Here is a 15,866-nt window from a genome sequence, read left to right on the forward strand (position 1 = left end):
TGAATCCAATCCAATTTAATCAATATAATGATATGCTGGATATATTAAATTCCCCTAATTGTATCAGAGAATTTAATAATTTCCTTAAGGCCATCACAGCTACCTCTGGACCAAAACCGGGTGAGAAATCTGAGGGGAAAAGATCCCAATAATTTACTGCCTTTGGGAAATCTTTTCAGACGTTCAATGGAGCTTTGTATTCCTCTATAGGAATTCTCCGTCCAGGAGAGTTTTGTAAAATGCAATGGGTTATTGGCTCCACCCCCAATTTGCCATTTTGCATCTGGCTCCTCCCACATGCTGTGATTTTACAAGCAGTTCTATTTAATAAATAGCATTCAGGTTAAGGGGAAAAAAAAAAAAGGAGATCCTTGAATTTGCCCACTTCTGGAAATAACCAGAATAAAAGCAAAGGTCTGATTAAAACCATATTATGTCCTTTATAGCATTTATCACTGAAAACCTGGACCCAGAAACATCTATAAATGATCAGCCCCTTTCTACCAGCTTTGGCAGGATCTTTAGGCATGGATCACAAATTTCCTGGGGGGTTCATAAGGATGGTTGGTTTTCGGGTTAAAAATCTGCTGCAGAAAATATTCTAAGACTTTTATTCCATTTTTTTTAAAAGATTAAATATAATCTCTCTTCAGTAGAGTGTCTCTCTTTAAAACCACACAAAAGGGAGGTGGGATACATTCTTCCTGAAGATATGAAATACTGACCATTGGAGCAAGGAGATTTACAGTGCAAAATACAAGCTATTCACACACGAGTGCAAGATGATTATCCTGACAGTTTCTACGGGGTCTGCCAGAGCAACAATTCTTCACTGTTCTGCACTAACATTCTAGAGCACCTTGTTTCCATCAGATTCTCTAGAGCAGCGTTTCTCAACCTGCTCGACTTTAAGACGGGTGGACTTCAACTCCCAGAATTCTGGGAGTTGAAGTCCACCCGTCTTAAAAGTCGAGCAGGTTGAGAAACGCTGCTCTAGAACAACCATTTTAAGATTCTTGCTTTGAGAAAAGCCAGAAAAGATGTCCTGACTTTGCCTGACATCTGCCAAACCATTCAGATCTGCCCGCCTTCCGAGGTGCAACAGGATTTTAAGTCTACGACTGCAGCTAATTTCTAGGTAACTGACAAACATGAGGATCTCAGCAAAGGCGAAAGGAACGAGCTAAGGGTCGGCTGATTGTTGCAACATCTGCTACCACAGTTACACCCATGTTTGCATGCAAACGTGCGCGCACCCAGGGCTGCTTCGAGGGCAGGAGACAGTGATCTCTGAAATTCACATTTCGAGGCTGGGGTGAAGGGGCAGCGATTGTGGTGTTTCTCCCCCAGGACCATTTTAGTAAGGAATATCATTTTGGTAGTACTGGATCATATCATAGGTCTTACTCCTAAAAAAAAAAAGAGAGAGAGAGAGAGAGAAACAGAGAAAGAGAGAGAGGAGGAGGACAAAAAAAATTAGTTTTTTTCAGAAACGTACCTCTTGGGATTTAATCTGGATTCTTCAGTGGCTCCAGAAGTAGACAAGCTTTGTGGTCTGGTGCTACTCTGGATCAGGGCCAAACTGGGACAAAATGTTTGCTGCAGCAATGAATCATGGCTTGGTTAGAAATACATTGCCCGTGGGTGGTGGTTGGAAGGGGTGGGGCAGCAAAATGAGGCCCCAGTGCGGGAAGAGGGGCTTCAGCCATTTGACCTGATCAGAATCAAATCCTGACCTCCATTCCTGCCATTGACCTACAATAGGAGAAACCTTCTTTGGCTCTCTGATTCAACAGAGAAGGTTGGGCCTAATGTTATACCCCAGCCAAGATCACAAGTTCAGTTTGGTTCCTTCTCTTAAGGGAGACATTATAACTAGGTGAGAAGAAGTATCTTTCTATCTAGCTTCAGTTCCCAGGTACTGTGATAGTATGTGGGAAAGACCCTGGGAGACGGGGCAAAGAAACGTTGCCAAGGGAATAGTCAGATAAGAGGGAGCATAGCCCACAGCTGGATAGTAGGTGGAGCAAGAGGCTCAGAAAAGGCCCTCCCTAATTTCTAGGACTGTAAAGGAGACGGTGGGAGAATTGTACTTGCAGACTTGCAAGACTGATGTTGGCTTTGCAGGTTAAACTGGACAGGAATCACACCCAGATGAGCTAATTCTATTTTATTGACAAAATCTTGCAAGTCTGCAAGTACAATCCTCCCCCGGTCTCCTTTACAGCCCGAGGAACTAGGGAGAGTTTCTTCTAAGCTTCTTCCCCCACCCACTATCCAAATGTGGGCTATGCTGTCGCTTATCTGACCATTCTCTTGGCGTCTCTTTGCCCAGTCTTCCAAGGTCTTTCCCGCATACCATCACAGGTACTGAGACAGAAGAATCCAAGAGCTGATAATAAAAAACAGGAAAAGTCTGGTACCAGACCAACCAACAGATTTTATTAAAAGGCATAAGCTTTCGTCAGCCACATAAAACCTTATGTCTTTCAGTAAAGTTTGTTATCCTTAAAAAAGAGTGTTTTCAGACTCTGCCTGATTTTTGACCACCTAGATTAATACAGCTCTCCTCCTATGACATCTATCTAGAGCTGATGATAGAGAAGCCATAAGATAAGTAATGCTGGCCCCCAAGAGGACCCAGTTTGTCTGGAAGGACTCGACTTTCTCTTTTTCTCTGTTGTCTAGAAGATCTGAGCTGCTAGGCCACAAAGGGGCCAGCAGAGAAGTTGTAGGCTTACCTATTGCTGAGGAAGCAATTCTGAATTATCTTTATGATGAAGTTTGCTGCTTCTCGCTCTGTCATGTTGGGGCTGAATCTGTTCCTGTTTGAGAAAGCAGTAAAAGCAGCAGGATGTCAACAGATTGCTCTGCAGAAGTCTCGGCCTTGGCATGTCTGCTCACAAGCACATGGGCCACCTTGGTTGCTGATATTTTTGGAAAGACTCTAAATTGGAGGGGTACAATCTGCGACTCCAGGGCTGTTTCCCCTGTCCCCATGCAAAGCTTGCACCAAGTTATAATTCTTAATCCAATAAACGATTGAGTACATGGGGAATCACACTGTAACTGTACTTCATGCCATTTGAATTCAGTTGAACAATCTTGAACACTGGTCTTGGCTCTGTTCATTTCTTGGTATGTCTGCCTGCAAGGAGAACACCCAGATCGTGGCCAAGACCCAGTCCGCCTTGTGCAGGACACCAGAGAACGAAGTTAAATTAGAGGAAGTCAGGTTTCAATAGACTGATAGGAAAAAAAGTTTCCTAACAGGAGGAGGAGTTTGGTAGTAGAACCAAAGACTCGCCTTTGGGAGATGAATTCAAGGGGAAGCTAGAGAGCCCTCTGTGATGCTGTAATCTGGATTCTTGCTCTGAACAGGGGGTTGGACTTGGTGGCCTTAACAGCCCCTTCCCATTCTAGGGTTCTACATTTTGGAGCAAAGAGCCAGTTTGGTATGGTAGTTAAGGTTCCAGGCTAGAAAGCAGGAGACTGTGAGTTCTAGTCCTGCCTTAGGCACAAAGCCAGTTGGGTGGCCTTGGGCCTGTCCCTCTCTCTCAGCCCTGGGAAGAAGACGACAAAGGCAACCCACTTCTGAAAATCTTGCCAAGAAAAGTGCAGGGACTTGTCCAGGCAACTGCCAGGAGTCAACACTAATTCAAAGGCCCCATAAATGAATAAAAACTGGATCACACCTTCCAAGAGGCCATCAAAAAACAAGTATGCCCCTCCTCTCTGGGGTCTCATTTCTATCCTCCAAGCTCTGTGCTGAGTTCTGCCCACCCCTCCCTGCCATGGAGCTCAAGCAAGTCAGCACTCAGCCGATCAAGCCTTGCTTAGCTTGAGCCACACAGACATATCGTTTCTGCTCTTCGCCTATCAGTGCCAGCAACTTACTTCAAGAGTTTGATGGTCTGCCCCCGAAAACAGGGAAGCCCTGTGTCCAGCATCAGAGTAACCAGAGAAACCACAGCATCCATATAAGGTCTGCATCGAGAGAAAAAGAAGAGGAGACTTAGTTTTTCTAGGAAGAATTAAAAAAAAGAAACAAACAGAATTGCTCAGCGGAGAACACATCACACCTTATTATTGTAACGAAATCTACACAGGCGAAATTGCTCCTGTTTGCTGATGAAGAAGCCCTGCCATCCAATCTATCGCTCTAACAAAATTACTGCGACAAAGCGGGTGGCGCTCTCCTGAGCTTTACAGCTGCTGTAACACCCCTTTCCCTGGGCAGAGGAATGGAAGCAGGCTGGAGGATTGTTTCTCCAACCCCTTTCTCCAAGGGCTTCTTTGCAAGATGAGGGTTGTGAAGCTCACACCCAAGAAAGGGCTACCCTTTCCAGTGAAAGGCCCTTGTGTCTTCCTCCACGCTCCAACATGATTTGGCTCATTCCTGCCTCACTCCGTACTTCCCTGCTACAAAGCCCACCTTTTCTGTGAAATCTTTGAAAGAATACTCTTGTCCTAATCAACCAATGGTCCTGGAAGCTAAGCAAGATCGGCCTCGGTTAATACTTGGATGGGAGACCACATGGGGATTTCAGGGCTGGGAAGCTGGAAAAACATCCTGGAGGAAGGTAATGGGAAACCGGTTTTGTAGGACTGCCAGGAAAACCATCTGGATGAAATCTGAAGACTGAAGTTTGATCTGAAGGGTGTTTTTACTTTTTTTAAGCTAAAAAGCAAACTGGGTGGGCTGCTAACTGTGCAAATGTAATTAAGGGGCACGTTAAAAACATTAACTAGGTATTGGCCTGACAAGCAAAGACGAAGTGTGTCATCTGGACCTGAGTGGGCAATTTAAAAGAACATGACTTGCTGGGTTGATTATAAGTGAAATGGCCCTTACAGATTTAATGTAGATTTAATTCTGAGAAAGAGTCTACTTCTTCAGAAGGGTTATCCTTCATTGAAATAAGTAGAGGGGGGAAAAAAAAGGTGTCAGATTATGAAAGTTCACCCTATGACAAGCGCAAGGGAGTTTTCCCAGCAACAGTAATTGGTAAGGACTCAGTTTCCTAATTTTGCCACGTTCACTGACAGATTTATTGGAACTGGAAATTGCTGTCCTTATTCAGGCTGGAATGAATGGAATCAAACATCTGAATGCTGTGGGCGGTTCTTAAGGTAGAGGCTAAGCAGCTGTCACTCAGGAGTGTAAGATAGGATGATCTCACAACTCTTGCAGTAGGATTGGGGAAGTGGGGGGAAGAATGGCTCAATGCAAAAATTCAAGATGGAAACCCAAGTGGAAGCCTCTTCACCTGACCGCCAGGTAGCCCCTGACACACATCTCCATGAACCACCGGAAAGGCGTGGCTTCCATCTTGCCTCCCATGATCATGACCATCTCATCCGTCAGCTTGATGTCTGGCTCCCAACCCAGATTCCCACCGGGAGAACTTTCAAACATGAATCCAAAATCTGCCAAGAAGAAGGAGGACACCGACATGTCTAATTCCATACTTTGAAATCCAATAATCAATACTAGAGTGACTTTGAAAAGCTGGAACAAAAGGCAGACCCTTAGAATTTGACCACAATTCTGTTGTCTCAGGAGATGGTGCATCCCAAGTGCAACAGCCTTCTGCCCACTGAAGGACAACGTTTTTCTGGAAAAGACCCACTTCCTCTAGATGGGGGGTGAACCCAGACATGAATAATCCCAAGAAGTAAACTAACCAATGTGAATGAGATGTCCATGTTTGTCCAGCATGATGTTGCCATTATGCCTGTCTTTAATTTGGAGGAGGAACAACAGAAGACTGTATGCAGCCATACTGCGGATGAAGTTGTAGCGAGCCTGTACGGATGAGATAGCATTGGCAGTAGAAAGAAGGAAGAGTTTGCATCACGGAAACTCAGTAGAGCAAAAGTGAACATCTAAAAAGGGAGCATTTTCATAAGGGATGGACTGAAGATAAACAGCTAATTTTCAGGAGGAAATCTGACTGTTTTGCTTGGTAGGCTTTGAGTTGACTTTATTCCTACCGATAAAGAATTCTTGTGCTTAGCATCACCAGACTATTGACTGTCAAGGAATGCTCAACTTACTAATTACAGCCACAGCAAGTGAAGAAATGGATGGCATTTCCTATTTCTTCATTATCTTATCAATTAAAGATATTCTCCAATTCTCTTCAAAATACCTTTTGGAAAGCCAGGGTTGATTCATCTCCGTATTGCCTAGTAAAGTAATCATACATCCCAAAGTCTGTCTGTCTGCCCAGCTGATCTCGGGAAGTACAATCTGGAATGCATTCGATGACGCCACACTAAGACAAAGGAGGTAAATTAATGAATGGGGAAATTCAGGTTCCACATGAGCTCCCGAGAGCCACGCTGCAAAACATCTGGAACACAGAGTCATCTCCAGCCTGACTGGATACGTATAAACTCAGTTGGAAATACATCTCATTTTTCTCAGGGAGCTTCTTGGAAAAAATTAAATGGAGGCACAATGGAGAAAGAGGAATGGCTGATGAACCATGGAGCAGATCTTGTAGATACCCAACTGCCTTCCTTTTCTGCCACCACTTCTCTGGGGATGGGACCCAGGAGTCAAAAAATGCTTTCGTTCTGAGACATTTGAATGCCGCTGACCTAGCATCTTACTCTTGTGAGAGCAGGAACGTCTTCCTACCATGTTGATTTTCTTAGGCTGAGCAGCTTGGAGAACTATTCCACTCTGAAGCTGAATGCAGGCATTATTAAATAAATGGGAAACAGAATCGACAGGAGAAGTCTATCCATGCATTTTCCTCAGCACTGCTAATTATACCAGTTTTCTCCAACTTACTTATTTTATTTGAATTGGCACTCCCTGTCTCCAAAAAAAAACTCTGGGCAGCTCACATCACAATACAACTTGGTGTGCTCCAGGGATGTTGGGACTGGAGTTTCTAGAATGCCCAGCCAATCTGCCCCCCGCCAACTTTTCTAAAATTTTTAATGATAAAAGACTGTCTAAAATCAAGGTTCAAATAAGCACTTATTTGACTATTTTAATTTTTGAAAAATACGCACTGCCTTTCAAAACAACATTTTTTGGAGGGGGGTCTTTCCCCCCCTTTTATTGTAATGTTATAAATCTTGATAATCTGTATTATTTCAATGCAGATTTCAATGCAATAATATTTATGTAATATGGTTATAAATTATGAACATTCTTCTATTTAGAAAACTTAAAGTATTGAAAATAAGAAGAAAAAAGTAAAAATGCTATCAATATTAAGAACATTTTAGGATGTCAAGATTGCAAGCATAAACTTATTTAACTTTTCATCCAAAATTGAGTATAACATAAAAAAAAGAACGACTGCGCATCATATCAAAGTAATAGTTACGGAATAATAGTTTTGGACTTAAACTAATCAGCTAGTATTAAGATCTCCACTGTATTATTACACATGGAAATAATAAATAGATGAAGCAAATTTAATTTAAAAAAAAAAACATGGACCCTAGGTATGTACAACCAACACTGTAAATACAATATTTAAAATGCAAGTTCTTTATAAATTTATAAAAGTGTGGAAGCCTAAGAAAATTAGCTAGGAAGTCCTTTGCAACTGAAAAATTGTAATAAACTCATAAAGAGAAAGAAATACAAGAAATTTAATTTTAGGGTGGGTTATGTCATGTCACATATGCACATATGAGTCGATAAAGACTTGCTGTCAAATGTTCTTCGAGATACTCACCCCGGGAGCTGTAGCCACTACTCTATAGGGAAATACGTACAGGTCAAGGCCCACCAGCTGAAATATGTTCTTGAAGAGATCAATGATTTGCAAGGCCAACATGTCCTGTCCAGCATCAAATGAAACAGGGTTGAAGTAGGTATTCAAATATTATGCGCAGCAATGATTGCTGCAAGTAATCAGCATCAACTGGCTGTTGATAAGACAACCCTGACGCGTTCTTACCTGCCTGCAGTCATCACCCACTTTAAAGATGGCGGCCTGCCAGCAGATCTTCTTACTTTCCATCCCGTCTTCTCCACTTTCGTCTATGGAATCCGAACGACAACGCAGACCTAGAAAGGGAGCATTTTTAAAGAAGTGATGTTCTGAACTGTAATACATAAAGGAGGTCCTTTAGATGACTATAGCCAGCAGTAATTCTCCCTTTTCTGTGATGCAGTCACAACTGTGGCAGGGCTCAAGGGGTTGAGGCTGGTTGTCTCTACTTTAAAATTGCCAAAGAGGCTTTAAACATTTGGTAGAGCTCTTTGAAGAACTGCTGCTGGAGTTTTCTGCTGCCTTTTCATTATTTTTATGTTGTAGGAATATTTGCAAGCTGTCTAAAACCACTAAGACTAGGAAGCCTGTGCACTGACAATCAATTCATCGAATAAAATGTCACAGCCTTCCCCAACATGTGTTCAACCCCATGAATCTCAGCCAGCATGGCCTGAGTTTATGGAAGTTATCACCCCATACATCTGAAGGCCCTCCAGGAAGCATGATAAAAACTGAAACTTCTTCTTCCATGGGGCCTAAAGTATTCCACTTGTCCTCCAGGGTCAATTCTGGCAGCCTAATCAGATCCCAACAAGGAGCCTTTGCATGACACAAGACCTCTGGACACCTATCAGAAGGTGATTTGAATCATGGGACTGTGGAGCTGGAAGGGACCACAAGAACCATCCGGTCCAGCCCATCTCCTCAAATATTTTGGTATATGTCACAGAAGGAGCTATCGCACTAACCTTCTTTTTCAAGTTCACTAACTCCACATCGCTTCACCCTGAACTTGGCCAAGTAGGGAGCCTTGGCAGCACTGAAAGGAAGAAGAGTTGGACACTGCCATAAGTGACAACTCCTATTTTTCATTACTGGAGTAAGACAATCTGGAAAAGAACGCAAGGCCATACCTTTGCATAGGCGTTCCCGACTTATAGTCTATATCCAAAACAATAGCTTCTGGATTGCTTGGCAGATAACAACCTATTTTGAAGCGAGGAAGAGAATCTCTTGAGTGGTTGAGCTAGCAGGACTAGTTACAAAAGACACCAGCCAAGACTTTTCTCCTCTTGCTTTAATGAAGAACAGAATACAGCTGATCCACACAGAGTGTAGCCTGCTGAGCCTGAAATCTTTGGAAGAAATCCAAGCTCCTATGTCAGTGTTGTCCAAACTTGGCCACTTTAAGATGAGTGGACTTCAACTCCCAGAATTCCCCAGCCAGCCATGCTGGCTGGGGAATACTGGGAGTTGAAGTCCACTCATCTTAAAGTGGCCAAGTTTGGACAATACTGTCCTATGTAGAATCACCTTCAGTTTACATATGTGTCCTGCAGGTGGGATACTTGCTTGGAAGAGAAGAAAAACTTTCATAGGAATAGTTAACAGGAGGCTGAGTAGCACAGAGATGGAGGAATAAAAATGAAACAATAAGAGGGTTGCTTCCTTCATCACTCTATCAGTTGCAATCATGATGGTGGAACTTGCCCAAGAGTTGAGGCTGGGTGTCTCCATGTTAAAGTTGCCAAAGGGACTTTAAACATTTGGAACATTGAAGAATTGCTGCTAGAGTCTTTGGATGAGTTTCAGTTTTAATCAATTTCATTAAACTGATTAATTCCAATGATATTTTAATCAATTTTATTCAAACATTTCCAAAAACAAGGATTCTCAGGCCAGCTTACATAAGAGCCAGTATAAATGAGGGAGCCTTCTTGAGATCGGGAGACAAGAATGATCCAGAGGGCCAGAAACCATGGGAGGGGGGAAGGAAAGGGGGGGCCGAGGGAACCCATTTTCTGCAGAGCTGATGAATGGCCCCATTTCCTCTTTCTTCCTAGCTCAGAGAGAACGGAAAAGGAAAAGTTTGTTTTGGAATCCTTCGGACTAAGACATGAAGCTGAAATATTTTTAATTTCCATATACTGATGCCAAAGAAACACTAATGATTGTTAATTTCTTACCAGGTTGCACTTTCACTTCAGATAAAGCATTCAAGCAAGCCTTTTTTCGCTCTTCACCTTTAGGATACGGCCTACGAAAAAAGATATTGGGGGTATTTTAATTATGAATTCTGTTCCGCAAGGGAACTTGCTTTCTTGTTAAGATACGTTCAGGGCTCTTCTATGCAATTAACAACAAACAGCAAAAGAGTTGTGCTTAAATTCTCCACTTGTGAAAAAGAGGACAACATGTCACTGCACAATCCACAGAAAAGTGATAGTTGGCTAAAATAAAGAGTGGTGGTTTTATGCTCTTCTTGAAATGCGCTGTTTGTACTCTTCTAAGAATTTAAGAAAAACCTTACTGCTCACACCCATCTAGTACAACTTTCAGCAACAGATGCATTTGGGAAGGTCACAAGACCATCATCTACCACTCTTGCTTCTTGATGACTGACATTTAAAGGCCCACTGGTTGCCTCAGATGCAGGAGACTAATGCAGAAGTCTGGTACCTGTAGATGTCCTTCATGAATTTGCCCAGTCCTCCTTTAAAAGCATTTAAACTGGTGGCAGTGAATTTCCAAACAAGCAATGGTTCCATTCCAGTATGTGAATCCCACTAGTTTCCCTTTTTATAAGAACCCCAATATCTGTCAAGTGGAATCCATTTAGACCAGTGTTTCTCAACCTTGGGAACTTTAAGATGTGTGGACTTCAACTCCCAGAACTTCCCATGCTGGCTGGGGAATACTGGGAGTTGAAGTCCACATATCTTAAAGTTGCCAAAGTTGAGAAGCACTGATGTAGAGTATGTCAGCCACACAGTGTTGATAATCAGAACAAAGCACTAACCTGAATGGCTTTAAAAAAGGATTGGATACATTCCTGGAGGACAGGTCTATCGAAGTTATTAGTCTTGAAGACTTAAAAGATGAGGGCATCATGCCTCCAAATATGAGTGTCAAGAGGACAATGGAAGGCGGAAGAGTGCCTCCACCTTCTCTTGTGAGCATTCCAGATGCACCTGGTTGGTCACTCCAAGAAACACACTGTTTTGGGGGCTTCTGTCATGGTCTGATCCAACTATTCTTATGATCTTAGGAAATTTGTGGATCTAGCCTTTTTGAATTCTAAATCCCTAATAAATGTTCTTCCTGAAAAGGACAGATTTAAAAGACAGAGGGCAGGTTGCCTAAATCCTTGCAAAGCCCCATCCTATACGTCCCTAGGTTTTCAGCAGTCAGCAGAAAGATCAACATGGGAGTTTTACCTGCATGCACTTGAAGACAAAAGAAAACCTATGGAGGACTGGGGTACCCTGTTTGATCAGAATCCCTGACAGTGCAGTGAGCTTGACGTATTTGTGCAAATGGGGCTCTGCAAGGTCAACAGGTGAGAGATACCCCCTAGTCCTACCAGCTGATTTTTTAAAGAGGAGATGCTAATAATTTGAGCCAGGCCTGTCTATTACAAGGCAAGTGCTTTACCACCAAAGAATGTCCCTTCTCCATGCTGATCCATACATACAACACTGTAGAACTTTTTGGTAATCTTGAGTGCCATCTCTGCATTTGTACTTACTTGATGATGGCTGAAACATTGGTGATTTTGTTGAAGAAATCAAATTCGCGCTGGTAAAACTCTTTTGCTGGCCCAGATAATGAGCCTGTTATTTCCTCAACCAGCTGCTCCAGCAGTTCCCCAATGTCAGCTATATAAAAGAACAGAGGAAGGAGTGTGAAGTTCCCCTAGTTCTCAAAATCATTCCACAAGAGATGCACAGCTCAATAATTAAAATACTGGATGTGATTTGTTCATCCAAGTGAACTGAAGCCCATCTTTAACTTCCTAATTCAAACCTTGATTGACTGGATTGTGCCCATGATTCAACAGAGCAGGTTTTTAAAATCTTTTTTTCCACAAAAGGCTCTGAATTCATATGTTCAAAGGTTATATTTTGTATTTGGTCTATCCCTACGATCAGAGTTGAAATTATAGGTGTCCCCATACCAAAACTTCCAAGTCAGACTTTTTTCAAAATTGTTTGGGAGGAAGATGGAAGATATCTGAAATTAAACATCTAAATGTAGGTGAGAAGGAATCATAATATGATGTCAACTGTTCTGGGTCCCACCCCACTGCTTTATTGTCTGGTCCTTGCAAGGGAGACGAAGTCATGAACAAGAAAACACTGCATCACACATCCTTCTCAATTACAAATCTCCAGGAAGAATGTTACCCAACATGGAACCGTGGAATCTTGGTTGAATTTATATCCCACTTTCTTCTGGGAGTACAAGGGGGCATACTTCAAGGAAAGGAGGATCACCATTCATATACCCCCACAATGATCCTTAGCTAATGAGGAAGCAGAAAGTGAACTGAACCTTTGGGGAAAGCCCAGGCTTAGCTATTCAAGAAACTTGTATGGCAACATCTCCAAGCATAACACACTCACGGTCTTTCTGGTGTCCCTCTTCATCCAGGTAGATGTTCGTTTTCATATTCCAAATGAACTGGTGAGCCAAGAGCTGGGACTTGGCAGCTGCCCAGAGGATGTATTCCCTGACATAGCCCATCTGAGAAAATACAACAGTGCAGGCCTTCTAAGCATAGCTCCCACCAGGAACACGTTGAGACAGAGAAGCGCACAGATGCCCTAATGGACCAGTTCCCCCCATTAAATCCCAACCATTAGAGGTCCTTTCATGTGTCTTCCTCAGTGTTGGAGGCAATGAAAGATAACATGTTTGCAGTGGTGGCATCTCAACTTTGGAAGGATTTCCCCAGAATTTTTTCCTCAAATGCCTTTGCCTCAAAATAATCAGATTACGATCTTTTAATTTTCTTTTGGTCTCAGAACTGATAAAGAGAAGATGTGGTGCTAACGCTTGTCTCCTCGGAACCCAGAAGAGGATAACAATTGGTCCCCTTTTTCCTTTTAAATCTATTCTGACAGCTATGATCATGTTATGTTTGTGGTCTTCCTTCTTCCTTCTTGTGTTACCCTGGGCATCAATAAATCCAGAACTAACTTCTCCATTTCCTGGTTCTGCCTGAACCCTTGGATTCTCTCATACAGAACCTTCTTTCTTATGATACCTATCTGGCTCCTTCCACTGGCAAACTAAGACTCATGATGAAGATTCTCTACTTCTCAACCAACCTTCCTCTCCACCACAGTGGGTCAGTAGGACTTGCATTGTCTTTGTGATTTGCTGAAACCCTCTAGTTTATCCAGGCATGTAGAAATAATGAATACATATATATACAAATGGTATGACCCAAATATTTACTGTAGGCTAAGAAACCTTAGGTGGTAGTTGAGCACAAGGATTGTAATGCAAAAGGACTGAAGTTCAATCCCCAGCATTTCCCAGTGGAAAAAGGATCAGGTAGCCAACAGAGTGGAGCATACTACGGTGCCTTGTACGGTATTCATCGGTCCTTACCTTATCGTATCGAAGAGCCTGCACAATCTGTGGAATGTAAAACAGAATAGCATCCTGGGGAAGTTGGAAAGGGGAAGACAGAAAAAGAAGTTAGGATTTTTCTTGTTCAAAGCGCGAACATTCTAACTTCAAGAGCATCTCCTTCCATCATTAACAGGCAAAGGGCTCCATGTCTGCATCATCATAAAAGAAATGCAAAACGTGGAGGGATATTCAATAAGCCTGCAAAAGCTACAAGCCCACGTAACATCTGTGATGATGATCATGATCACTGCTGTTCTTGTTTTGTTATTATTGCTATTGCTGTTATTGATTCAATATGGGCACCACCTGACTCCAGACCGACTCTGGAATATAATTTTAAATCACTAAACAATACTTTTAAATAATTAACGAAAAAAATCTTCCTCTTCTGCTTTTTCTTCAATCGATACTGTTATTTTATTAACCAGGTTTTGGTGGTGGTGGGGAGTTTCTTCCCCAGCCAGGAACAGAATATAGGCTATGGTGCCTAAGAGGGCTAGATTAAAAAAGGAATGAGTCAATAAATAGCCTTGTATCAAGCAGAAGGGCAGAATAGGGATAAAACAGTTTGTTCATTTTCTGTAAGCAAGCTAGTCATACAGAATGGGACTCTCTTGGCCGCAGCTTACAGAGAAATCAAATGCACCAACAGAAGATGAAGGGAGAGACAGACCCCTAGTTGTTCTTCAACAGTTTATTCTCTTATTTTTCCAGGAACTTCTCATCTCCTCCAGCTATCAGGCAAGTGGTTAAATACAAGACAGCTATATCTCAACCGTTCCTCCTCTGACAAACCCTCTAAACTTTGGAGCAGAAAACTCCACATATCCTGACCCAACGGACTTTTAACCCTGTTGATATGGGAAAGGAAAGTTGTGCACATCTTTTGCTACTATTTCACCCAATTCATTTTTTTTAAGTAACTGCAGAAGATCTCACTAGGATCTTCCTAGTGAGATGGGCGGTGACCAAATTTGAAATATAAATAAATAAAATAACTAAATAAATATCCGGTCTTTCTCTCCTTGATGAAGCCAAGCCTTTCCACCGACCAGGGCACTTTTCAATGCTGAAGTTGGGAAAAACACAGAGAGGTCATTTAGGAGTCTAGGATCGACTTGAGTGCAAAGAGATCCTAAGATCCTTCTGGCCAAGGATCCACCTTCTTACCGGAGGGAAAGATCGGAGAACTTTTACCCCATACTGCGCTGTCAAAGGATGAGGCGGGTACATGCTGGAGAAATATGAGAGGCCCGTTGGTGGGTCTGTAGGGGTCCAGCACAGGATGTGGCTGAGCTCAGGAGCGTCTGCATCAATGGTGTGCCAAGTAACAAGATACTGAAAAGCAAGGGGGGGGGGGAAACCATATGAACCCCAAGGCTAGCAGGAGGGGAACCTCATATAAATTGGCCAGGCTGTGAAATTATAAAACGGAAGATCCAAAACTATGGAATGAAGGATTTTTTTTCTTTGAGCAGTACAAGTCTGGAAGAAAATTTGGCTCCTGCAGTTCGTACTTACCTTTGGGAGCTTGAAAAATATTTTTTGCAATTATGTGACTTATGGTTTTGATGATGAGGAAGAAGAGGTAATTGAAAAAAGGGAATTATGATGTAATTTTAGAGAGAGAGAGGTTTGATTAGAATTCTGTGTATAACTGCTGAGAGGAAGATCGGAAGCCATTTCTTTATATTTCATGTTTTCTGTTCACTTATTTTCTTTCTTTTTTTTGCTTTTCTCTTTTTTCCTTTCTTTTCCCGTTCACATTTACTGTATCTTTTTCCTTGAATGTACTTCTTGTTATATATGTAAAATCCTTTAATAAAAACTATTTAAAAAAGTGTTTTTCACAGTGGCTAGGTTCCCATACAGTGCTAAGGCATGATTTCTTTTTCATCCTGATATCCTGAAGAAAAGATAGGCTCCTGGCGCAAATTGAGCACTAAGCCATATATTCTGATTTATAAGCCACGATGATTGGGTTCACCCACCATGATAAACTAAAACCAAACCAAACCAAACCAAACCAAACCAAACCAAACCAAACCAAACCAAACCAAACCAACCCAACCATTGTAGGTCTGCAAGCAATACTTGGATCACTATGACTCCACAGTTCTGAACAAAAGCTGGATCGTCCCCAAATGCCTACCTTGATGGCTTCTGGCACATCACTAACGGCTCCTGGGTCCAAGCGAACCAGACGGGTGACTTCCATTCCAATGGCTTCTGTGTTTTTAAATCTAGGAGCAACCAGGGGACATAATTTCTTGGAAGCTGCTTATTTATTATTAGGACCGTTTTATATTGTACTTTAATGAATTTTATCTTTGCGGTAAACCGTCCAGAGTTGTTTCAACGAGATGGATGGTGACAAATTTGGTAAATAATTAAATAATTTTAAAAAAATGCTTCTGAACGATGCTTTGCATTACATGATCACTTCTCCATCTTTGTGGCCTGTAGAAATGC

At 42.2% G+C, this 15,866-nt stretch overlaps 1 protein-coding gene across 2 annotated transcripts in view; it reads right to left on the minus strand.

Moving 5' to 3' along the window:
- Positions 1-426: 426 nt before the first annotated feature.
- Positions 427-15,866, minus strand: part of PI4KA (phosphatidylinositol 4-kinase alpha) — a 63,517-nt gene continuing 48,077 nt past the window's right edge. Inside the window, exons 40-56 of one of the 2 annotated variants that reach the window (XR_015795141.1) lie at positions 15,547-15,637; positions 14,565-14,732; positions 13,371-13,424; positions 12,377-12,497; positions 11,500-11,629; positions 9,938-10,008; positions 8,885-8,957; positions 8,720-8,790; positions 7,935-8,044; positions 7,710-7,814; positions 6,156-6,281; positions 5,689-5,809; positions 5,271-5,430; positions 3,898-3,987; positions 2,742-2,825; positions 1,004-1,409; positions 427-898 (exon numbers count right to left, since the gene is read on the minus strand). Coding sequence is in view for 1 of the 2 variants with exons in the window: in XM_088135379.1 (XP_087991505.1) it covers positions 1,358-1,409; positions 2,742-2,825; positions 3,898-3,987; positions 5,271-5,430; positions 5,689-5,809; positions 6,156-6,281; positions 7,710-7,814; positions 7,935-8,044; positions 8,720-8,790; positions 8,885-8,957; positions 9,938-10,008; positions 11,500-11,629; positions 12,377-12,497; positions 13,371-13,424; positions 14,565-14,732; positions 15,547-15,637 (1,627 nt within the window). In the remaining variant the exon portion in view is untranslated. Of the gene's footprint in view, positions 899-938; positions 1,410-2,741; positions 2,826-3,897; positions 3,988-5,270; positions 5,431-5,688; positions 5,810-6,155; positions 6,282-7,709; positions 7,815-7,934; positions 8,045-8,719; positions 8,791-8,884; positions 8,958-9,937; positions 10,009-11,499; positions 11,630-12,376; positions 12,498-13,370; positions 13,425-14,564; positions 14,733-15,546; positions 15,638-15,866 lie in introns of those variants that run through there. The other variant, XM_088135379.1, reaches the window with a different exon arrangement.

This window comes from Python bivittatus, unplaced genomic scaffold, assembly GCF_059951505.1.
Source record: "Python bivittatus isolate LINGU-HERP-01145 unplaced genomic scaffold, Pbiv_v1 ctg000100_np1212, whole genome shotgun sequence".
In the NCBI taxonomy this organism is placed as follows: Eukaryota; Metazoa; Chordata; class Lepidosauria; order Squamata; family Pythonidae; genus Python; species Python bivittatus.